General features: G+C 30.3%; 1 protein-coding gene and 1 long non-coding RNA gene across 3 annotated transcripts in view; both read right to left on the bottom strand.

Annotated features, from left to right (window-relative positions):
* Positions 1-3,020: 3,020 nt before the first annotated feature.
* LOC136978221 (uncharacterized) lies at positions 3,021-4,071 on the bottom strand. Its single transcript, XR_010881191.1, has 2 exons — positions 3,994-4,071; positions 3,021-3,475 (listed from the first exon to the last, which is right to left on the bottom strand). It is a non-coding gene; the product is annotated as an uncharacterized lncRNA (long non-coding RNA).
* Positions 4,072-7,586: 3,515 nt separating this feature from the next.
* LOC136978212 (allatostatin-A receptor-like) overlaps positions 7,587-26,827 on the bottom strand; it is a 74,504-nt gene continuing 55,263 nt past the window's right edge. For both annotated transcript variants that reach the window (XM_067273870.1, XM_067273871.1), the window contains exons 2-6: positions 15,561-16,102; positions 13,384-13,507; positions 12,717-12,940; positions 9,064-9,199; positions 7,587-8,195 (exon numbers count right to left, since the gene is read on the bottom strand). In XM_067273870.1, the coding sequence (XP_067129971.1) occupies positions 7,776-8,195; positions 9,064-9,199; positions 12,717-12,940; positions 13,384-13,507; positions 15,561-16,024 (1,368 nt within the window). In that variant the 5' untranslated portion in view covers positions 16,025-16,102 and the 3' untranslated portion in view covers positions 7,587-7,775. The remainder of the gene's footprint in view (positions 8,196-9,063; positions 9,200-12,716; positions 12,941-13,383; positions 13,508-15,560; positions 16,103-26,827) is intronic.

The following is a 26,827-nucleotide window of genomic DNA, read 5'->3' as shown; positions in this document are numbered from 1 at the left end:
CGTGAAAGCGAACGATCTGTAAAGAGGGTTCTTCTATACATACATTGCTTATAAATCTAAACTTTAAAAACTTTTAAATTACAGCACTAAATTCCTATTTTAATAATTACGAAGAGGAAATATTACGATAAATTATATATGCACATAAGTAAAAACTTGAAGCTTCACTACATCGAATTTTTGTATCGGAATGAAACTATTTGAATGTAAAAAATTAAAAATGGTCTAATTCTGATAATTTTCTTTTCCTTTTTCATATATAACATAATATAAAATGTAGGCTATATTAATAGAATAGTAATAATAAATTAATTACTATTCAAATCAATTCATACTTCTTTGAAAATATACAAAGACTGAAAAGTTTAGGATTGATTTTATTGAAGAGCAACGTGAATAACATCTTTCTACTGACTATTTAATATGATTCAGAGTAAGATGACCAGAGTTCAATGTGTCAAATAACTCCAAACTTAGCGCTTGTTTTGAAGGTGAAGATCTTATCGTTGTAATTGAAGTTATATCCTACATTGTTGAGATTATGAATCATATTTTAGAGGAAAAAAGTGTTAGACCTAATTTGCTACTTTATTAATCTTATTCTCCAGATTTCACTCTTATTGTCGTTACTTTTCTTCCTCAAAATGAAGTATTAACAACAATTCAGAACGGACTTATAAACTCTAAAATCGTTGAAGACTCGAAATCTGATCGAGTGTTAATCAAAGGGTTGTTCTGAATAATTTCAGTACCGATAGACTCTTGCAATAAAATCAGTCTTATAATTTTTCTGACAGATTTTGTATTAAAAAATCTATGTGAGTAAAAAACACTAAAATGGAAACAAAGTAATTTATTTTGTTTTTATGTGAATGAGATACACATTAAAATAAAAATTATAAGAAATATAATATTATTATGAAAACCCAAAATATTAATTTACTGCAGTTACTCAAAAGGTAAAGAAGCCCTGGCGACCATAAAAATTAAAAATTAAGCAACGAATCGCCTAACTTCCCGGCAAAAAATTTGAATTTATGGTGGCGCCATCTGTTATGATATTTTTTAAAAACTTTTTTATATTATTAATTATTATGAAATGGTAAAAAAAATTAATTTCGAGAGTAGCGGTGAGTTTTATAAAACATTATAAATTCTAATAATGACTAAAATCTTTATTAAGTCCGACCCCACTCGAGATATGACATACGACCCCTCTATTTTGCCCCTTGACCTTTAACCTCCAAAATTTAATAACACCAATTCTCTTTATACTCAAGCTTTCCTGCAAAATTTCTGAAATTTTCGACAAAAAGCATAGGAGTTATTAAGCTTTAAAGAGGGCGAACAAAATCGTGCCCCTCACATTAACATCCATACATACAGGGAATAATCTCGAATTTTTTGCATTTCTCGACGTTTCAAGGTCTTCTAATTCCAAAAATTTTTTAATTTTGGGAGTCATTTTTTGCTTTACTTTATTTTTTTTCACTATACTTTCTGTTATGTATAACAACCGGAAAAGTAATAAATTCAAAAAATCTTGACTGAAAGAATGCAAGCAAAGAAATAATTTTTAAAAATTGAATTTTAACCACAAAGTCACTAAGATTCGTTGCCAATGGTAAACACTCCAGCAGCAGTTTTTATTAGAAGCCAAGTGCTTCTCTAAGGCTGAAAAGATAAAAACTAAAGAACTATGATTTTTTTTGACAAAATTATAAATCAAAAGATAACACAGGTCAACAGTGGTTTTGGTGCCGGGGTATTTTGAGCTGATTTCGTATGAATTTGATGCTCTGAATTCAAATATGGCATTAGTTTTTGCCTAGGAGCGCTAATTTTTAAGATATAGCATTTTAGCGAAATATACATTTCAATATCTCAAGTTAAATCCATGGATCGAATAAAAAATAACTTAAACACGGAATTTTTATTATTATATTATGCAAATATTATTTTATACAAAGATAGAGGAAAAAGTCATCGATAAAACTAAATAGTTACATTTTCCGTGACTTTCGTGAATGTATTTTGCAGCAGTCCCTTTTTAAACTCCAGCAGTAATCTGCCATCATATGTGTATCCCATCTTCCTTGGTAGCGGTTCTCCGTAGTTTTAATGTCTTAGTGAAATCTTTCACCTTGTTCTTCATTGGTGTCTCCTGAATTTTCATGTCTAAGTGACTGTGTAAATAGTGCACCTTAATACTCATATTACACCCAAAGGATTTGAAACTGTTAAGCATCTCGTTTACTAGTTCAACATAGTTTTCAGCTTTGCGTTTGCCTAGAATATTTCTGACAACTGCAACAAATGAAGTCCAGGCTTTTCGCTCGGCTTCTTTCATCGAATTTACAAAGGCAGGATTGTTAATGAGTTGTCTTATTTGTGGACCGTCAAATATTCCTGCTCTAATTTTTTCCATACTCAACTGAGGCATTTTTTCCTTATATATGCAAAGCATGATCGTTTTTATCAAGATCTTTACAAACTGCTTCATTAGGCCTAGCTTGATCTGCAGTGGAGGAAAGATGATTTTTTCTCGTTCAACTAAGGGGTTGTTAATGACATTTTTTCCTCTAACGTCCATGTTTTCTCTCTTAGGCCACTCTTTTCTAACCCAGTGGTGTGTTTTGTCTCTGCTATCCCAGAGGCACAAGAAGCAAGGATACTTGGTGTAGCCAATTTGCTGTCCAAGGAGATAGTTTACCATTTTTAAGTCCACTCAAATTACCCATTGATGTTCGTGATACTTTATCTTCTCCAAGACTAAAGCTATGGTGTTATATTCTTCTTTCATTTACGTTGAGTGAGCAATTGGTATTGAACCATATTTGTTCCCATTGTGTAGAAAGACACATTTCACACTTCGTTTTGAGCTGTCAATAAATAGGCGCCAATCATCTGAAAAATATTCAAGAAGACTCATTTTTTCCAAGAGTCTTCTAATTTCGTGACAAAACACAAGATTGTCTTCTTGAGAGAAGAAGGATAGCAGATCCTTTCCTCTTGTACGGTAAAAGGTAATTTTGGTTTTTCGCCCCAGTAAATTTTTCTCGTTCAACCTGGAAGCCAATAATTCAGATGCTTCTTTTGTCAGGTTGAGATCTCTGGCGAGGTCATTTAACTCATTCTGGTTGAAACGTTAAGGAATTGATGACATTCTTTCGTAATCACAGTCACCTTCATTAGGATCAGAGGGATACTCGTGCTCACAAAGCTCTGGTAGCTGGTGAAACGATGGAATCGGCATTTCCTCCGAGTGAGGGACCGGGCGTCTTGCAGAGACTAAATCAGGATAAGTTCACTTGCTACGGTTGTTACGATTGATTCCATTAATATTTACTAGGCAGAAATAACAGTCATCGAAGTGATTTTTGGTTTCTCTCCAAACCATCGGTACGCCGAATTTCAGACTTTTTCTTTTCCCGGTAGTCCACTGTCGTAAATGATCTCTACAAGTTTTACAGACCTGATGCGGTGCCCAGCTTTTATCCTGATCACCAAGCCTAACACCAAAGTATCCAAGATAAGCTCTCTTTACAAAGTCATTAATAGTTTTTCTGTTTTCTTTTAACGTATATTCTCCGCATATGTAGCAAAACACATCAGAATGATTTACACAACTTCTTCTACTTGAACTCATTTTATTTCTATTTAACAACACAAATAAAAGCATCTAGAACACAGTACGTTTTAGGTTAAGTTTATAACAACTCTTGCCTTAACACAAGTATCACGAGAGGCCAACTTCGATCTATACACTGCACGGCTAGAACTTACAAACTTACCTCAACTCTAGTTGAAGCGTTGAACGTCAATTCGTTACCGGATGCTTATTTCATCTGGTGGATTTACCCGGAATTAACTGGACGGCAGACCGACAATGGAGAAAATATACAGGAATCAATCCTTGCATGTGTGATTTAGAACTGTACAAACTGGAATTAGAGCTGCACATTTCGTGTAGAACTGTACATTAAAAAAAACACTGATCTACAAAAGTAGAGCTGATAGAAAAAAAATGATTTCATATTTGGATTCAGTGACCCAAATATAGCTAAAATCGTAAGCACCAAAATTTTTTTTGTTGTTATTTTGTACGCTTGTGTAATAATCACCATCCCTTAACAGCGCACAAAAACCGTCAAATGATAATAAAATTTTTTATTAAAGTACTTTTTTTTACTTTAAGTAACATTTCACACGAAACTAAAACACGAAAAGCATCAAATCGTAAAGCTTTGGCTGTAGAAATCACATTTCATGATCAGAGAAGACATCACTTTTAACGACAGTCTATGTAATACAATTCTAATTTAACTATAAAATTTATCATTATTAAGATAATTTCAGCCAAAAAGCATTAATAAACTAATTATTGTATTAATGCTTAATGTTTTTTCTTTAAAATTAAGTAAATTGAGTAACAACTTTACTTAGTCTGACCAGCGAACTAATTTACTCGAATTTGAAAACACGAATTTACCTTATTGATAAGATTTTTCTCCTTATTTTTAAATGTGATTTAAATGTTTCAATGAAATTACTTTAAAGAAACCTGAAAAAAAAACGAAACGAAAAAGAAATAATTTTTTAAAACATCCAATTTTAATGACAATGTTACCAACAAGATTCGTTACTCGAGAGATTTGGAATTAAAGTACATACAGACAGACAAACTGGCAGAATATATTGGAAGAAATAAAAATAAAATAACGAGTAAATGTCTTATTTTCTAATAAAAAATATATGATGTTTTTTCTAGAAATTGTGTTTAAATTGTTATAAAAACAAAAACAATAGGCCATTATTTTCCAGAAAGAAATATTTAAAATTGTTTATATTCTTTGTAGTTATTTTGATTATAAGTTATATTTTCATTAAGATAAATTTTAACGAATAATGGAAAAATTAAGAAAAATATTTCGGGCGTATAGTTTTATAAATACGTATATAATTACATGAATAGACTTAAATGTATAGTTACGTTTATTTACTTATATTAGCAGTGTAATTAGATGGATATTATAAAATCAGTGGATTAAAAAAAGAGGGTTCAGATGAACAGATCTTATCATATCTAAAAGTATATTTATTTTTATAAGAAAATACTGTATATTATTTTTGAAAATATCACTTTCCTTACGGCAAATTTTCCAACATTTTACATTTTTTATTTAATACATAACAGAGATTCTGTTTGCTAAACTATTGTGATAATGCGCTCAATTTTATAATTATACACAGCTAGATGTTTATTATTTATAGTTATATACCCTAGTTTCGTTAAGAAATTTAATATTAAGGACATTTTCTTGATTTATATCATAATTTTCAGAATGTTTAAAGGCTCATCAATGAGATAAGAGAGAAGCATCGTTACCGTATACGAAATTTATTTTGTAATGGAATACGTTAACTTATAATAGTATATTGTGATAATTATTGTGATAACATTCTCAATTTTATAATTATACACAGCAGAATATTTATAAGATTAATAGCTTCGTATCTACATTTTTATAGCTAATATTCCGAAATGTTTAAAGGGATTATCAACGAGAGAAGTTGAGAAGTATCATTACACTCGTACAGAATTTATTTTGTAATAGAATATATTACTTTATATCCATCGCTACTCTCTCATAAATTATTATTAAAAGTTGCTTTGATAATTATCTTGAACATTGTGATTTTTTGATAGTAATATCTTAAAATCTGTTTTCTAATTTCACAAATGTAATGAATTTATTAAAATTTCCTTACTCATATTTATGGATATTACTTAAAATTAATTTGTTAGAATATTAAAATTGATATTTTATGATCCACTTGGTTAAATTAGTATGATTATAAGTTTATTTATTTAAATAAATTCGTTAATATTTATAATTGCTTATGTGTTCTAATGGAAATTTAAGATAAAACAAACTTGTGATTACGATTATTTTTCATAAACTTTTGACATAAAAATTGAGATTTATGTTTAAATATTTTATTGATTTGATATTTTTATTAAAATATTTTTAAAATTCGAGATTTTATATAAAGCCCATTACTAAAAGTGTTATTCACAGGAAAAAATTGTTATGATGATATTGCTCAATTTTTTAAATTGGGAATTTCACATAACTAATGCGGTTATAAAAAACTTAACCTCATTAGTTATATAAAATATTTAATTTATGAAAAATGTAACTTTCGTGAGAAAATATCAGTTGAATCAGTTTCTTCTGAAATTCACTTCATTAAAATGAAAATTATAGCATCTCATACGTTTATTTCTGAGCAATTTTAAGTTATTTTAGGAACGAATCTCTTTATAAATAAATTCACACATATCAAATGCTTAATGTTATACAATGCGTAATGATGCACAAGAATGTAGTAAGAAAAGTGACCAAACATGTTTATTAATACAACTGTTAACTTAGATGATATATTTATTTTTAATTGAGAGTTTTTCAATATATATTTCCATATTCGTTCTCTTAAAAAATTCTGTTTATTCTTTTAAAAGATCTTTTATATTTTCTAGGAAATTGCCCAATGGCTCCCCATTTTATATCACCTTTGCGAATATTGATTTCTTTAGTAGCCCATCGATATGAGTCGTATACATTAGCAAAATGCACCTACTCAAAAGGTACACGAGTATAGTTTGTACTAAAAACATTATAACATCAAATGCAACAATATTTCTTTTGCAAGATAATAATAGTCTAAACCAGTGATTCCGAAACATTTTCTAAAAACGCTTTTATTTTATTACTTAGCAATAGCTATAAGATGCCTCAGAAGCTAATTATTATTTTAGTTTATTAATTAATGACCAAAAGCTGATAGCCAAAAATAGGGATCCGCCAAAATATATCTTTTATAAAAGAGTCCTATCAATATAAAGTTATTTGTAAATGTAGTCACTTATGTAGTCACTAATAACGTTATTCCTATGTAGACAGGAATCAATTTACGTATATATGACAAAAATAAGTCAATAGACAGTTATAAGCTTCCATTATTCAAAGCCTGTGATGGTTTTATATTTATACGAAACAATCAGTACCGGTATGACTATTAAAAGTCTTATGCTATAATATTAATGATTTCTCAACCCAATAGAAAGTATTTCTAACTTGAAAACTTTCTACAACATTTTCTTCTAAAGAAGATAATTAAACACTGATTCAAAGAAGTAATATACAGTTAAATTTTTAATTATGGGCGAAGCATGTTTCACTGCAAAGCTTGCTAATTTTACAGGAAAGCTACCTTACAGTAACATTTCATTTATCAAAGTGATTCCTTGAAAGCGACAAGTAACATGTAAAATCAATTAATTTTGACTATTTATAGTTATTTTGTGTAGATGAAAGATGTTTCTTTAACGTCAGCAGGTAATTTTCTTGTAAACTTAAGTTTAACTCATTAATTTTCTTAGTTTTCTTAATAGTAAAATTCTAGTTGCTAGCATCTTACAAAGATTAAAAGGAGAAAGACCTTTTTAAAGATATTTTAAAATTTTTATTGTCAAAAACGACAGCAACCAATTGTTTTTATCTGATAGATTGATTTAAAATATAGGAAGAACAGAACTATATATTATTGAGTATTTTAATAATATACAAATTTTAAAACGTTTATAATTACAGAAAATAATGTACATACATACAAATAGATTAATAAATGGAATTAAAACTGAATATTTTACAGTGCAATACATGTGACAAAAGGTGGGATACGATGACTTATTATCGATGTTAAGCCCATTATAATGTGACAGTATCAAGTTCTGTAATTTTTGTTGTTTCACCAGAAGGACTACAAGTGTAGGAAGTGAAAGTATAAGTAGAACCCACTCTAGTTGTACCATTTCTGGACATGGTGCTCATATGTCTGGCTTGTCTTCTAACTGATGGAGTTTTACAACAACATATAGAAACGCAAGTATTGCCACAAGTACGTTCGAAACAACGAAACATTCTTCTTCGAAATTTCGTCGACATAAAACAATAAACGATAGGATTTAAACAACTGTGAACGAAGGGGAGAAGATAAAATATAAAGCGACTTGTATAAATTCCGTGATTGTAGACATCCAAACAGCAGTTTCGGATGATTTCCATCAGCAGTTTAGGACCCCAACACACCAAAAATAAGACTACAACCAATATCAACATCTTGATTACCTATATAAATAAATACTTTTATAAAAAACTATTATTTACTTAATTTTTTATATTTAAAACTATATAAATACAAATTTAACATTATAATATACCTTCTATCCTGTAATTTAAAGATTTTTCCTGTAAATTAAACTTAAAATAAATTATTTTTTTTAAAAAATATGTATTTCCCAGTAGAATATCAATTCATTTCCACATCCATTAACTAAATTATGAATCAGATAATAGAATCTCTTCACATAATAATTAATAATCTAGCATTATGTTATGAATGAATAAACTGGTATCTAGCTGCATTAATTAGTGTATTTTATTGGGAAAGAAAATATTTATCTATGACCCCCTTTTCAATTATTCAATCACGTGATTAAAGAATCCAGGCGATTTTTCCAGTTAAGTGATTAATTATTTATGGAAAGTTTTAAAAAGTAATCCCTTGGCACTAAAGAGTTTCCAATGTTGGCAAGAGAAAAAGGAAATGGATATTCTCCAGACAAACGACCAATTAATTAGAGGGCAGGGAAAACCCCCGTTGATCCTTTGACATTAAATTATTCTATTCCCACCAGGAATACATCATACTTGATTAATTACTTAACAGAATAGTGATTATCTTTCAAATAACTTAAGTATGTAAACTTTATATAAAATTAAACAGTCTTCTATATCACAAACTCTAACCTTTTACTGTAAAAAAAAGTACAGATTTTTACAATCAAATTAATGTTCATTTATCACATCATTGTTGAGAATTTATAAATAATAATAAAAAAGTAAAGCTTTTTATAAAAAAATCTTTATAATAATAGTAATTTGTGTATGAATAGTTTAAACAATGGTTATGAAATAAAAATATTTGAAAAATTACCTGTTGTCTAGCCTTTTTTACATCTCGATATTCAGTATTCATGGGATCTCTGACAAGTAAGCGATTCTGATGACAGGAAAGATGAGAATCACGACTAATACTAGAACGAGAATCTATGCGATTTAATCTTTGCACTCTGCATCAGAATAAATAAATAAAACATTTAATCAGTTATTCGTTTAAATTTATGTTAAATAATTATATAAATATTAATAAAAAAATAATAAACTGTTAGATAAATCATGTATCTACTTATGTACAAATATCAAACCAGACAAAATAACACATAATTTGTTTGTTCTGCATCAGAAATGAACACTTATCTTTTGATAACATGCAGATTGTTTTGAATAGCTAAAACTCTATAAAAATATATACAAAATTAGAATAAATATGTAGATAACTTAATGCTTATACAGTAATATGCAAGTTTTATGAGGTTTTTTTATAAAATTGTCCTAAATTAAATGTATTCTATGGGCTCCAACTTATAATCTATAACATGCTTTTTTACTAATAATATTTTTTACAAAAATTGCTGCAAGTTATGTATAAAACTGTGAAATAATTCTTTAATAATTACAACTAAACAGAACCAGGAATAGAGAGAGGTATATGCCCTTGGGTGTTAAATGAAAAAAAAAAAACAAAAGACACTATGAACTCTATTAATAAATTGTAAATAATTAAGAAAAATATATTAATAATGTAAATATTAAAAGATATTCTATATATTAACACATATAACCAAAAAAAAAGACCTACAACTTTACTTTAACTTCATATAAAATGATAATAAAATTTAAGACCATTCTTTTGATTCTGTGTTATTTATGGAGTATTATTTTTAATTTTTAATACTAATTGACCAACTCCCCTCATCTTCATTAGAAATGCTAAAAATTTCTAATTTATTCATTAGTCTTTAACATATAAATATTATACACTGATGAATAGAACTCTTAAAATATATATATTATATAAAGCTTTCATGCAAGCACCTCCTAAAACTAAAATACTATAACTAAACACATTACTCCTTTAATAAATTAACAAGAAATGTTTTATACACATTTAACCTAGCAGTTAATCATTTTTTTAATCTTAAATCTTAGTGAATTATTTATTGTAAACATTGTAAATCTTGATTACTAGATAAAATATGAACAATGTATTATTTTAAATGTCATATCAACTACATTCACATTGTTTTAAGATAATATAACATCCTGTTCTTGTGAAATGGGAGATTTTAATTTTTTTTCATTATTTTAAACTATTAATGGATTTTACTTTAATGGATAGTGATAAATTCTGAATCAAGTATTAAAAAGTTGACAGAGTATTATTAAAATGTCTTAATTATTTATTTATTATAGACATTTATTATTATTATTTAAGTAAAACAGGTACTTTTCTACAAAAGTAAGAATAGATACTCTTCACATTATATAATCTTAAGCCAAATTAATATTGTTGCACACTTTTAAGAGATAATTCTATTAATAGCATTGACAGGTCAAACTGTAGTCTTAGTGCCTCTACCTAGTGCCTGGGTTGAAATCCATGTAATAAAATTTTAATTATAAAATCTAGAAAAGCAGTTTACGTAATTTCAAGTGCAGGAAGGGAGAAAAATAACCGTAATAAACTGAGAGAGTCATAGAGAAAGAATAGAGAGACTGGGGTGATCTTAAACTCAGGATCTCTGATCACTCTCCACAGCCCTGCTAATTAAATATAAAATTATTAAAAAATATTTCTAGATGAATTTTTTTATAAATTAAAGTGGTGTCAGTAAACTTGTCCATCTTATTTTATCTGATTTCCTTATAACGATCTAGTGATTATAAACAGCAAGTCAACACTCATTATCCATGGGTTCTTGGAAACTGCAACATTCAGCGAGACGACATACAGAAACCAATTTTACCATAGATTAATTGATATAAACAAGATATAATTAGATTAGTATTATTCTAATTGAATCGTATTTGCAACCTCCACCATTTATTTTTCCACCTCACCGAATCAATTTTACTGTTCATAAAGAAAATTCAATAGAAATAATTGTAAATGATTACAAATGTGCTTGTATCTTCCCCAAATGACGTTGAGTGAGGACTTGTTGTATAGGATTCAATTAAAGTTTTTCATGCCTCTGTCTTAAACAAGAATAGAGATGTCAAAAGGAGATTTGACTCTCTCAACCGTCACCTATTGTTCAGCTGATGCGGTGCCAGAACTGAATTTGTGGTCTCTCTCTATTCCCATTTCTGTCAGTTAATCTGAAAAAGGGAGAATGCTTTGCAAAAGTCATTTGGAAGATGACTGAAAAGATATCTGAGCTCGAAAAGCTGTTATTTTTGAACGGATCTAAGTTCTAGCTACTGAGTTTGAGAAATTTCAGTACAAATTTTTGTGGTCCCACCAAGTATACACATATTTATCAAATTAATTTCTATTTCAAAATGTTTGATGATGATGAAATATGTAAAAATATAAATTTGAATGCTAGTACTGTATTTTATAAACATTTAAACTGTCAACTTGAGTTATTGTTTAAAACATCAAATATTGCAATGGTAATGGTAAAAACACTTTTGAAAAGATTCATGAAGTAAATAAATATTCAAAAGCTACTTTTACGTAAGAACGAATATTGAATAATCATTTTTCTATCATCATTCAGTATTAAGAAATAAAAAACACAGCAAATAACCCTATCAAATTATTCACTCTAGATTTTTATGATGAGAGACTAAATTTTTTGTTTAAAAATCTCAATCTCTTATAAATCTATCATCTCTGGAGCACCCAAGAGGGGCCAAGGGATCCTTGTCCTCTCCAAAGAAAAAGGAAAACAAAGAGTAGAAAAATTTCCAAAGATTTTTTTCTAATTAAAATTCATTTTTTTATTTACATTCTGCGGTGTCTTCTATTTCTATACTACTTATAAATTAGCGGAAACATAAGGTAAACATTTTATTGAATTCACATTAAAATATTTTTATCATTTCAACTGCCCCCCCCCAAGAATGAGCCGCTGAGCACTACTAATTTGTAGTAAGAGAATAAATAATTAACTAAATAAATTAAAAATTAAATTATAAAGACTAAAAGAATATTATTTTATTAATATTTTTCAGTCTATTGCATCTATTGTGTAAAAAAATCCAAACTTTTTATTTACTTCCGTTGTATAGCTACATTCAAGATTCTCTATTATTATTCTGGAAAATACTATAGTTTTATAAAACATTTTAATTTTTGTATTTATTAAATTTTTAATGTGTATGTACCCGAATATAAGTTAAATGTAGGAATTTCTTACAAAAGAAGTAAAACCTCACTTTACAACTCTCGCTTTGACGAGTAAATTTTCCATTATGGCTGTAAGAAATGTCGTATTTAAACGCCTTATTTTTTTATTACTCAACAGTATGCGACATTATATAGTTCAAATTAATTTTCCTAAACGTAATTTCAATTTATGACACCAAACTTATGGAAATAACGGCTCGCTTTACGACGGCATTGAAGTTATGGCATAAAATCGAGCAGCGTGTGCGTTTATAATGTAAATCTTTTGTTCGGTTTCATACAAATTCAAATATAAATCTATTTGATGAACGTTACAATTAATCACTTACCCAACATTCGCTACAGTATTAGTTAATTCATCCATAGTTCTTGTGCTGATCCACAATTCCATGATAACTCGAGCATAACAGACAATCATCAGAACAGAAGGTAAAGCAAATAGCATAACTAAACGGTAAACAGCCACTGTAAAACCTCTCCAATCATCCAATTCTTTACAAGAGAAGAGGATAACAGTCACTTTGTGGTTAGTAAATATCAATTTTTCGATATTCTAAAACAAAATAAATATAAATTCTATTAATTAAACCAAAATATTTAGTTTTACAAAACTATTAATTTACTCAATTTCTTACTAAAAAGCATTTACAACATTAAATCAATCTCCGGAGTCATTAAATCGGCCATAAAAACTCATACAAGAAGTCGTAAAATAATCATTTTTCTTCGAATAAAAATAACTGTTTAACCTTGAAAACTAACTTTTAAAATAAAAAATTTAAAAGTATTTTTTTAATCTAAAACTGTATTTTGTTGAAACGGAGCCAATTTTAATACGCTAAAGAATAGATCATAAATATCTGATAAACTCTTATACGCTTGCTGTTAACAATAAAAAACATTATAAAACTTTCTAATGTTTAGCAGATTTTTTTTATTTTGATGTCAAATTTACTTTATATTATGGTAATAAAATAAAAAATCAAAATATCTTACTTTAGTAGCGACTGCAGGAATTGCTAACAGAAGAGAAACGATCCATACAAAAATCATTAATTTTTTGCAGTTGCTCATGGTACAAACAGATCTCGAACGAATTGGGAAAACAATGACGACGAATCTGTATTAAAAATGAATAATTTACAGTTACTTTTCTGCAAAATTTTTAAGTACGTTTAAAAGGGTGGCCCAAAAACTGACTTTATACGTATAGAAATAGTAATTTATAAGATTAATAATTAGAAAAAAATCTTTAAAATCGATGTAGTATTTTTGCTCTTTCATCTTTTCAAAGCAATAAGATGGAGTGTCCACGTGTATACTGTAAGCTTTCTAAATAGGTGCCTGTTGCTAAGAATGCAAATTGTTTAACAAGTTTATACAAATATCCGTGACTAGAGAGTTTGATTTTTTGAACCACCAGTTTAATCCCGATACCGTACATACTAAGAGCGAATACAATAAGAGATAGAGTGTCTAATCTTGTCACGTACCCTTTTCCAAATAAAACTTTGTTTTTTTTTTTTGGTTTTTCGGTTGCCCTAAATCGGAGTAATATAACACGAAGAGGAACTAATACATAGATTAAAAAGATACGTGGTGTGACTCTAGAAAATATCAAAGTCAAAGTAGACATTGACTAGGTCACTGATGTCTAATTTAAGGATTCAGAGTTTGATCAGAATAAGTAGAATGTTATCGTTTATTCGATGTGAGTGATAGAAAAGTTTGTCTACTTCTTCTTACCGAAAAAGTAATATTTACCTGTTACTCCATCAAAAACAAATAGAGTATCTTTCATTGACAGATGTCTGCTTCTTGCTTTTTATACTCATTTTTTAAAGCAAAGAAACGGACGTACTTTTGAAATTTTGTAATGTAATGTCAAAGAATGTCAAAATGTTTTTTAAAACGGCATAAAACTATAAAAAATCTTTATAAAAATTTTCTAGAAAATGACAGAAGTTTTAAGTTTTTTTTATAAGTTTATATTTACGTATAATTATGAAATTATTTAATTAGGTTCATATCGAGAGGTATTTAAATATATTTAATGCATTGTTGATTATTATAAAACTTATATAATGACATATCTATGTAAAATATGCAGGTACAGATAGACTGTTAAGTCATTTGACTCGGGCTTCGAACACGGCGTTCAGTGCGTGTGCGACAGGGCCCCGTGTCTAATGGGTCCTCGGCATTTAACAGGGTTGCACTTAATAAATGCTAGTCTTTTCAAGATGGAGGCCTTAAAATTTCGCTTTTTGTGAAGGGAGGGTTAAAAAAGTACGAAAGCGATATGAATTAAAGTTCCATTTGATACATTTTTGACTCGAGCTTGGTCCTAAATGAAAAGTATAAATAATAAATAATCTTTAAATAAAAATTTGAGAAGGTTTAATTTTGTTATTTGTAAAAACATTAAATAAATATCAACTGATTAGTATTGATAAGTAAATTAAAAGATAAATAATAGGAATTCAAAGCAAAACTTAAATATCAATTAATTATATTATTCTCGTTTAAAAATGATAAATATTTTGTTTTCGAAACGAAACAAAATTTGAATTTTTTAGAAAGCTTTCTTAATGTTTTATAAGGCTGTTATCGTTAAATCTCGGCCAATTAATCGTCCAACCAAAATTTTAACAAGTATCTTATAAATTTTTGAAGGAAGCAGAAAGCATATCCCTGCTTTGCGACCGCTGGTTTTACAATTCCCTATTTTATGGCTAGTATAAATTTCTTATTACGACTATACGAAAAGCTGTATTTTACTACCATATTTAATATTTGTTGGCCATCTTAATGTGATATTATATAGTTAAAATCCCATTTCCTCGAACGTAATCTGAATTTATGACATCGAGCTTATAGGAAATAAGACGTCTCACTTTACGACGGCTCCATTAACAAAGGTTAATCCGGTCGTAAAAGCGATTCTACTTGTATAAAAAGCAAATAAATATTTGAAATATTAAACTTTTATTTTAAGAAAACAAAGAAATACAGTAGGCCTATACAGTAATTTAAGTGTAGTATTCATTTGAAACTTAAAACTCCATTTTAATTCATAATAATGATTTAAAAAGTATTAAATTAAGTTAAATTAATATTCAATTATAATTAAAATAAATAAATAAATAATATATATATATATATATTCTTACCTTTCTAAAGTCACAGCAACAAGATTCAATACAGATGCAAATGCAGATACAGTTTCGGCGTATGCAGCTAATTTGCATATAGCTCCTTCGTGATCCCATTGAACTACAAAATAATGTGCCACATCCAAAGGTGCACATATAACTAATAGAAGGAGATCAGCAACGGCTAAGCTTACGAGAAAAATGCTCGTTACGTTTCTGGATGTTCTATCACCTGCCATGACTGATATGACGACAGCATTACCGGATACTCCCACAACAAATGTAATGATATAGGTGATAACGATAGGAAAAAAATAATTGCTAACAAGCCATGGTATAAGCATTTCTTCGGGATGATCCCAAAAAATAACATCATCCGGAAGATCATCGTCTTCACTAAGGGATGTCATATTAGTGACATTGCAAGGGGTGGTGGTGCCATTCGACGAATCCAAAGTGTAATTAGATAAACAATGATGCATTTTTTATAAATGTATTTAACTTTCATACTTTGGTTTCGATTTTCTTCCTTGAAGTTTACATATCATAACTCAATTAACCTATTAAAATAGTCGAATGAAGCATAATTAATTATATAAAATATATATTTAACTGTACGTGGTGGTCCACAAGCCAGTTAACAATTGTAACGATTAATCAAATAATATATTACTTACAAAGTATTTGAATAAGAGAGAAATTTAGTCTCTATAACTGACTTTTGGACTACCTATATACATAATTAATGATTAAAATTTTATATAAGCAATATTTTTAAACTATAAACAAGATTAAATATCATATACTGGTGAATGAATTACTTTAAAATGAATATAATTATACCGGAAGAGTGAATTTTAATCTTGGAAAAGTGCGAAGATTATCAAAGCAATAAACAATTTATGACACTAGCATGTCAAGTTTAACAGATAACTTAATATATAGGTGTTTAAAGTAATTATCAACTAATTAAAAGACTTACAGTTTATACGTTTTCTACTTTAAAATTTTCTTAAAAATTATAAAATTTAAAGAGTTTTATCTCTCTTTAATTAAGCTTTATATAATTTCATTATCACTTAAGATATTAATGTTAATCCTTAGAATTGAAGGTATTTTTTAAATATCTAAATGGCTTTTTTAATGTTTGTTTTTTATAATAATATTCATCTCCTTTTGAAAAAGTATTAATTACATAAATAAGTTATACAATTAATTATAAGCAATTAATATTTTTATAAGTGGAAAGAAATGTTTTTACAAATATTATTATGAAATTAATAAATTAATTCTAATTATTCTTCTAATTTTCTAAGTTATTTTAAAAAATAAGTTAAATCAGTTAAGTGATTTTTGGCCATCCCTGTCATATTAAAATTACAAATATATTAAATTCTACTTAAAGAATATCACATGAATAATATTTGAATATATTTAAATAAATTAATCATAATTAATTTTAAATTTAATTATGTAAACTGAAATGTCTTTAAATAAATGAAGAAACATGTTTAAACAAACTAAATATTCTAAATTTAAATATAAAAGTATTTTAGTTGTAATATTAGAAAGCAATTTCATAATGTTAAGTAATGATATTTCTGTAATTTTGTTTATTTTTGTAGTTATAACTCCTGCTATTTTGAGTTTAAAAATTTACTTTATCAACAATTTTAAAACGAGAAAAACTAATTTATCTGATGTATTTATAAATAAATTCTATTTTTAATTCGAAAAAAACCTTTTTTACATAAGAGACAATTTCTAAAATTACTCTTAAAAACCAATATTAAGATGTTTAAACTAAACATCAATATTGTTATACTGGATATAAAGTTACGGGTTCGTTTACACCAAACCTTTATGAGGTTTCTAACATAAAAGGATCCATAAAACTTCCAGCGTGAGTAGAATCATGTAACACATACAGAGTCTTCATATAAATTTACTTTTATTTACTCTAGAAATCTCCTATAAGATGATCAGAATTATGTTTTCCCAAGCAAAATATCTATAATATTTTCTTAAGTAACTGTAAAATATGGGGTATTTTAATGCTAAATATAACCAAAATAACAAATGGTAGATATTTTAACTTTAACTCTTCGGTTTATATGAATTTTGCATTGCTTCTCCTTGAGTTATAATGGGTGCGCTACACAAAACTCATCACTGTCGTAATATATGTGATAAAATACACATAAAGTAAGACAAAAAAAGAGAAAACCACATTTATTTACAGTAAATATATTATTATTATAACATTGAAATTTATTTACAGCTCAATTATTCAACCAATAGTTCACAAACTCTATTTACGTTTTACTTCACCAACACTCTGTCCAGGGTGGAAACATTGATCTATAGATACAAATACTTTCTGTCAAATAAATACTGTATGTAGACAGATTGTTTGAGAAATATTTTATTCTTTTATGTATCTTCACGAAGCGCATGCTTTTATAACTTTTAAATAAATTGAGAGTGACAGCCAACGTATTACTGTACCTATCATGTTTTTATTTTCTCCTCCATCTTATTAATGCTACTTGGGGAAAGCTTTTACTACCTAAAAAGGGGATGAAATTTAGAACTTAAAAACGGATTTACGATGTAAGATTTCAGAAAGCTGGTTACTTGGATCGCTCTCTCTTTTCCTCTGATTTTATGTTGCAAGGCGTGTGAACCAGTAAGAAAATTTAACTTTGTGGCAAAATAAATAGTGAACACTACTGCATACCTGATTTACAATTTAATAAGATTTTATTTACTTATTTTTCTCTACAATTTTTCTATAATTTTATTTATGAGCTTAAAATTAAATAAATAATTATATAATTGATTTATAAATAGAGAGGAAATGTTATTAAAATTTATTAATTAAATTACGTGTTTTTTTTTTTTTATAAGTTAAGAGCAGTTATGAAACTCGACTCGATATTTTATATTTATCCCTTCTTCTTATTCTTTTAATATGGAGATTATAGCCTTTGCGGCTCTTTCTCCGACCGACGGATATTTTATATTTTAATGTTCTTATTAACGCTTTAATGGTATTCGTAGTTTTGGTATTGTATAAATAGGGGTGAGCAGGCCACGTGACAAATAAGAAGCGAGCGGCTTTAAGACTGAGCAAGTCATGTCACATGACTCAGGTAGCAAAAAAAAGACTAATTTTCGGAATGAACAGGAAGCGAGCAAGTCACGTAGAAAGAAAAAGAGTAATTTCATGGATGTTTCCATCTGTCCTATCTTTCAATTAATACAATTGGATCTTAAATATAAATAATTTATACAAGAAAAAAAGAATTTACCATAGAAAATTAATAATAAAATTTAGCTGCAGGAACTCAGTAAAATGGAAACAGTTATTAAATTTACCAAATAAACAATCGTATTTATCCTTCTTTGATAAGTTAATAAGTAATAAGGTACTGTACCTCTATTACAGAAAGAATGAAAAATTTAAAGTTTCTTCCCTTCTTTCTCTGTGCAGCTAAGCAAAAGTGATGCTGATGATAAATATAAAGCAGATAAAACCTACATAAATGTATTGAAATACAATACAGTAGACTCCCTCATTTACGACTTAATAAATTTATGGAAAATTATAGTTAAGCCATTCGTCGTAAAACGAGGCGTACTATTTCCCATAACTTCAATGTCACTAATTAAGATTATATTCCCGAAATAACTAGTTTTAAAACTATAATACAATACAGACATAACCGACAAAACATAAGTCACTTAGTACAGTTTTAATAGAAAATTTATACAAGCCGTAAAGCAGGTAATTATAAAGCCAGCCGTACAGCTCCATTCATACGTATATGAAGATTCACTCTCATCATTATATAATTTATAACATAAATTAATTGTAATTTAATATTCATTAATATTATAACTTCAATTTAAGCTAATGGAAGTCTAATTGGGAATTTTAATATTAATTATTAATAGAAAATAAATTATTATTAAAAACCATAAAATTTTAATTTATAAAATATTTTACATTTTATTAATTGACAAAAATTTTCATATAATTATTTAATAAAATTATAGATATTTTTTATTTCAGAATATTTAATATAAGGTTTAAAAGTTTGCTATTATGGATATTATATCTTTAAGTTTTAATTTTAAAATACTTTTTAAAACTTTTAATCTTTTAAAAATAATTTATTCTAATTTTTATAATATTTTCTCCTTTATTAAAAAAATTATAATTAAATAATTTCATTTTACATATCTAAAAATAGCATTTTAAAAATATATGTAAAAGTATAAATTGCTTCTAAAAATATTCATTTTTTAAATTATTTTTTTTTCTTTTTTACATTTCGCAAGCGAATTTCTGAAAATTACTTTTTTATTTTAAGAAATAAATCAATAAATTCAATGTAGAAAAATGAAATTTTATAAATATGGTTTGCAAGAATTTTGTTTTTTAATTTGTGATTTTTAGGGAATATTTTAAGTAATTAAACAATTCATTTTATACAAAAGAAAGTTTTTAAAATATAAATTTGTAATATTTTGCATAATTCAAAAAAAAATTTAATTAAATATGACCTTTTTTTTAAAACTTTGTAGTAAAATTTTTTTACAGTTGACCTTTCTTGAAATTTTCTTTTTATTTTAAGGAATTAATAAATAAATTTAATATTTAAAAAAATCAAAATAATATATAAATTCATAATATTTTACATTAATTAAAGATTAAATATGTCCAAACTTATGTCCTTTCTTTTATATTTGGTAATGGTTTACAGCAATGGTTCTTAAAAATGTCTACATTCATTTTATGTTTGCATGTTATTAAAAATTTTTTAATGCATAAAAGAAAAATTATAATAAAATTTCTATGTCGTGTTTAACGAGCAAATTGGATTTTTTTTTTCAATATATTCTTTATGCATTAAATAATCAGATTTTCTACTTTTAAGATTATGAAAGTTGACTTGACGTTAATACTTTTGTATAAAGTAATACTTTAAGCTTTGATGATAGAAAATTTTAAAAATCTTTTATATATTTAAAATAAAAAGAAATTAAACTGTATTATGTTTTAAGCTAATTAATATCAATTACAATTTATTTGGCTTTAAAATGTAATTTATTTCTTTTATATAAGTCTATATTATATATTTTTAATGTAAAACGTTTATTAAGCTGATTAAACTTATACAATAAAACCTGTTTTAAACGGTACCGGTCAGAACTTTCCGTTTTAAGGAGGGAAATTCATGTTTTTATTAATTAATTCGTTAAGAGAGTTGGGGAGAAACAAAGAAACGTAGTTGTTATATTGTCACAGATACTTTTCAGACAATGAAACTATAATCATAACAAAGATAACAAATAATGTAGTGTAACGTCAAACCCTTCAAGTTACAGCAGTGGCGACCTTTCGGAACTCCTCTACATAATTTTACATCGTAAACTAATAACATTTAATTATTTCTACAGAATTATTTATGAATTCTTATATACAATTGCAACGGTAAGATTGCTTTATTATTTTTCCTATTTCGGGCCTTCGAGATCCAGACCCTAGGTATGTGTCTCACGTGCCTAGTGGGCAATCCAGCACTGAGTTATGGCATTAATTATGGTTTAGAATATAGAAGCTGTAATGCAGAAAAATTCCGCTTTACTCAAGTTACGTCGTGTGGTTGGTTCTCAAGTCGTCAATTTCCGCGTTAGACAGATTTCTGGTTGTAGTTTTCATTTATTCGTTTTTAATTTAGCAGGCTTCAGTGTTACACATGTGTTATTATATTAAATATCACTATACTATACTAAAAAGTAATATTAATAAGTTTATATTTATAAATTTAAGTTAAAATATAATAAATTAATATAAGTTTAAGGTCTGTCTCACATGAGGCTGACCCTTTATAATTGCAAATAATTCTGCAACACATGCTTGTAACAACACGAAACAGAACTCAAAATGTTTCCTATTTTATACAGAATTGATTGCATACAATAAAAAGGATTAAGGATAGTCCGTTCTCGCATCATCGGCCAAATTTTAATTGAAAAAATTGAATACCGACTGGTATCTGTCCATATTCAACAACTTGTGAACCAACTGGCCGATTATGAACTTCAGAAAGATTATTTCTAATACAGAGTTACAGAGTTACAGAGTAGGGGGCTGTCTGGTAGACTTAGCCCAGCGAAGGGTGGGGGAGAAGGATGGGAGAGGGATATAGGTGGAAAGTAAGGAAGAAAGGGAGTGGGAATGGGATCTCCTGAGATCTTACATCGCAAGTATTTATGAAAACAGTAATAAAATACATACAAAGTGCCAATTTGGCGAAGATGAATGTTGGTACACTTACATACAATATATGCAATCAGTATAGCGAGTCACATAATCCAATAATACATTGTAAGAAAAGAAGTAATACAGGAAGAAAATGCCTGTACAAGAAAGGTTAAAACTGTAATTCACAATGAGAACAAAACAACAAGAGTTTAATGGCTAGTACATGCATACACAGTATGCTGTAAGCCAATACATGAACGTGTACAATGAAGTCAAATTGAAACAGAGATACAACATTACACAGTACACAAGAAAGACACATTCACATACCACAGAATGTGAGAGTTTATAAACTGTCCGTGGTTGAGAGGCCAACAAGCTTTTTCCGCTTGTCCCTTAATAGTGGGAATAGTATTCCGCTGTTGTAGTTCATATTGCAGTCTGTGTTGCCCGGAATATGTTGCAGGATTCGACGAAAGTCACTAGGTGCCGGTAAGCCTCCTTGTCCGCACAGAGAAAATCGAGTTGGGGTGGCCAGTTTTGGTCCTTTTGTATACAGTAGACAAATAAGTCGTGCCGTTCTGCATCATAGTGCGGGCAGTCAATTAAAGTATGAAACACATCCCCCAAGGAGACACCATCACAGTCACAGGAATTGCAGTTGCTCTTCCCAAACCTATGTAGATAATAAGGAAAGTTTCCGTGCCCGGTCAGACACTGAGTAAGGCTATAGGTGGGAGATATGGACGGCCGGATGGCCGAGCGGTCAAGGTGGCAGCCTACCGCTCTGGGGGACCCGGGATCGAATTCGAACGGGTCGAATAATCCCCAGGAATTTTCGGGGGGTGGTCCGTTCGGATATGTCGGGCCCCGTCCCTCACCACCCGGTCGCCCCATTGTGGGCCTGGCCGAACCCATAATGGGCTTTCTAAAAGAGTCCCTCTTAGTGCCCACAGGACGGAAAGAGTTAAAAAAAAAAAAGAAAAAAAAAAAAAAAAAAAGGTGGGAGATATGTGGAAAAGCCGTTGCCGGCTCTGCACTGATGGTAGGCAGCGGAAGGTGGTACGCCCAGTGGTAGATGCAGTCCATTCAGACTGCCAAGCGGACAGAGTCTTCTTCTGAAGATAGCTATTTATGTAGCTTATAGGCACCGTGTTGAAGGAAGGTGAGATATCTAGTGTGGCTACTCTTTTTGCTAGCTCGTCTGCCCTTTCATTCCCGCTGATGCCATTATGACCTGGGACCAAGCAAAAGAAAACATTCCTCCTTCTTTTGAGGTTGTTGATAAGATGTCTTACCTTGACCCCTGTTGCGGTACACTTCTGCATGCCCTTTATCACATTTAGGACATATCTGCTGTCAGTCAGAAATTGAAAATTCCCTTTTAGGGTTTTTAGTTTTGCCGTTATTGTTGTTAAGGTTTTACACGTTGCCCAGAGCTCCGCTTGATTGTTGGAGCAATGGGCTTGTAGCTTATAATATTCCTCATGAACAACTGTGTTGGTGGTATTGTTTCTCACAATAAAAGCTGCCCCTGTCCCATTCTCATTTTTTGCTCCATCGGTATATATACTCCAGTTCACATCTGCAATGTTTTCGTCGTCCTCTTTGTGTATCAAGGTGATGTTGCTTTCGGCAGGATGTTGTCCCACCTCCACACCAGAATGGTACGTATCAACATGGTAGGTGCCAATTAGCTGAAGTGATTCCTGACAGCTGTCTGGATAGCATTCTTGTTAATTATGTCCTGTGAGTTTTGTGTGTTCTCTCCCATCCTTTGGGGTAAATCCTTATTTAAAAGGTTCCACTTCCAGACAATGTTGTCTATTTTAATATGAATGGGGGTCAGGTTGGCCAAGACCAACAGGGCATCCGTAGGTGCTGTACGGTATGCCCTGCAGATCCGAATAGCAAAACCTCTTTGCACTGATAGTAACTTTCGTTTATTATGAATCAGGCTTGCCTTGTTGCCCCAGATCTGGGCAGCATACAGAAGTGATGGTTCGATTGCTCCTTTATAAATTATGCTACATTGTTTAGCTTCTAATCCCCAAGTATTGCGTGCAATGTAATATAGACTGTTAGTCTTTTGGTTAATCTTTTTGCAAAGTTCCTCTATATGATATTTCCAGCTTAAAGTTGGGTCTATGATGACTTCCCAGTACCTCAGATGCGAAGCGATTTTAATTTTGTTTCTGTTAATATAAAGGCAAGGAGGGCGTTGTAGTTGCTTACGTCTTTCATTTTTCGTACAGACAAGGGCTTCACACTTTTTAAAATTTATAGGAAGTTTATGCTTCTCGCTCCAATTGTAAACCTCATGGAGGATTTCATTGCCTTTACTTTGTAAAATATTGAAATTTTGATGCTTAATCATTATGATCGTATCATCTGCGAAACCTTGAAGCCTAATATCTTGTGTACTTGGAAGTGTTTGGAGTAGATCGTCATAGGCTAGGTTCCATAAGCCCAGACCACTACGGGAGCCTTGTGGACATTTCCGGTTCACCTCTTTAACAATATTGAGCCCATTAGATAAGTATCCAGCTTTTCTATCCGTTAAGTAGTTATCCAGGAGGTTGTAAATATTTCTTGGGCAATTGGTATCCTTCAGCCTGTTTTTGACTGACGGCCACCAGAGGTTATCACACGCCTTTTGGAAGTCAACACTGATCAACAATGCATGCTTGCCCTGGTCCCATGCTTCTTCCACTAGTGACACTATTAATGGCAGTGACCGTTGAGCTACGTGGTCGGAAACCATATTGGCTCTTCTGCATGAGGTTGTGGCTGGCCAAATGCCAGTTGATACGTCCTATGAGTAGGCCGTCCAATACCTTTCCCAGAATAGGGAGTAGGCTGATAGAGAGGTAATCCTTTTCAAATACTGGTTATCTGGTTTTTGGAGAAACTTAATATTTGCTAATTTCCATCTTACCGGGAAATAGCCAGTATGGAGACAGCCATTAAACATAACTACAAAGGCAATGGGGACCTCCGCAAAAGCATGCTTTACCATCTCGGCCGTTATGCCGTCGTAACCTGGGCCCTTCTTATTTGCCATGGTGGTAATCGCTTTTTGCACCTCAGTGAAGGTGAACCACCTGTCGTCGGTTCCACAATAAGGTGTGCCAATAGATGTACGAATTTGGTGATGATAACTTTGGTCCGAAGTAATGTCGTCTTCAGGGAAGTGAAAGTCAAGTAATTTTTTGATGTTATCTTGGATACTATAGCTGGTGCTATTTGAGTTTCCACAGATTATACTTGGGAGGGCGGACCATTTGTTGCTCTTGAAGGCGATCCTGTAGGGTTCGCCCCACGGGTCCCTACCAGGGTTCCCACAGAACTGCCGCCAGGCCGCTGATCTAGTGCGGTTTATATTGGTCTTATACTGTTTGAGGGCCTCTGCATATGTTTTACCCTTCCTGTGCTTTACATCAGGATCTTGCTCTCTGGCCCAGCTCCTCCGCAGTCTTCTGACTTGTTTCTTCTCATTCTCTAGGTTGTGGTTTCACCAATGTGTCTTGTGGGTTTTTGTTTTCGAGGAAGATGAGTGCCACGTGGCCTTTTCTAAGGTCTTGGTCATGTGTTCCACGTATCTGTCGACTTCTTTTTTTTTGGTGTCTAAACACAGGAGGATCACTAGGTTTGTGAAGTTGTAATCTCTCCAGTACCCAGCAAAGAGAGTGCTAAAAAGCTCCCAGTTAGTGATCCTGCTGTAATACGTGCCTTCTTTGGTACTACTTTGTTGGGGGCAGCTGAGAACTGTGAGGATATATTTGTGATCACTTGCCGAGTCAGTTTGAAGGGTTTTACAAGAGTGGATCAAGAGGACGTCTGCCCACACTGGTGGGTGCAAGGCAGACGTCTGTCCAACCCTTAGCCCTTTTCGTTTGAAAAGTCGGTGTATCCGTTGTATTTAGAGAGATCCCGTCGATTTCGTTCAGTAAGTGTTGCATTAGTCTCCCTCTGTTGTCTTTCTCTTCATGGTACCAAAGGGAAGACTTAGCATTACAATCCCCCGCTATGATGTACGTTTTATGCCGTAATTTTTGTAATACGCTGCTCAGTTCTTTTATACAGTCTTTGTCAGCGTCAAAGGGGGAGAAATAAACACTTAGGATGTAATCAACTGGCCCTTTGTGCAGTGCTGTCGTTGTAATTCTGTTGGAGCTGAGCTCTGGAATAAGGGCCATGTTAATACTTTTGTTCCTTATAATAATGCCGCACTTCGGTCTTTCATTGTTGACACGTTTATTGATTATTTGCCAGCTTCCGAACCTCACAATTTGATCCTTGACTGTGTATGGTTCCTGGATGAGAATGACGTCAGCATTTAGATCGTTGGCAGTTTTGATTACCAACGATGACGCTGCTCGGCTCTTTTGAGTGTTAATTTGTAAGATTCTAAAAGTTGTATTATCCATGATTGCAGGTTAACAGGAAGTTGATCAGACGGTTGACTTATTCGTAGACTGTCTGTCTTACTAGCAGTCTCTTGTAGCTCTTTAAGATAGGGCAGGCTGGAGAAAATGCATTATGATCGACTTGGTATTTCATTCCTGCTGGTTGGTCGTTGTTTGCTTTTGTGCAGTGTATACATTTGGGATGTATACATTTGGGATCATCCTGTTTTCTGGGGCACTCATTGAACTTGTGTTTCTTTGTGCAGTGACTGCACCTCATTCTTTGATCACAATTGGCAGCCATGTGCCCGTACCCTGTGCAATTAAAGCATCTCAGAACCGGGATGTAATCATCCACCACTAATGTACCCCATTCGTAACTGATATGTTTTAGATTAATTAGTACATTTCTTATCGCTGGAGATACTGACATTACCACATGCCTATTCTCTGTTGTCTTCCTGGAATTGATCGCATGTGTCACTCTTATTTCTTGGGTAAAAGCTTCCAATGAGAGCTTATCCTTTATTTCAGAGTTCTGTTCATATATTTTCCTTATAAACTCTGTTTTTTCTTCCATTTTAGGCACATTCAGGACT

This window comes from Centruroides vittatus, unplaced genomic scaffold, assembly GCF_030686945.1.
Source record: "Centruroides vittatus isolate TY-2023 unplaced genomic scaffold, ASM3068694v2 contig_5, whole genome shotgun sequence".
Taxonomy (NCBI): domain Eukaryota; kingdom Metazoa; phylum Arthropoda; class Arachnida; order Scorpiones; family Buthidae; genus Centruroides; species Centruroides vittatus.
This window is presented reverse-complemented; position numbering and strand designations above follow the sequence as displayed.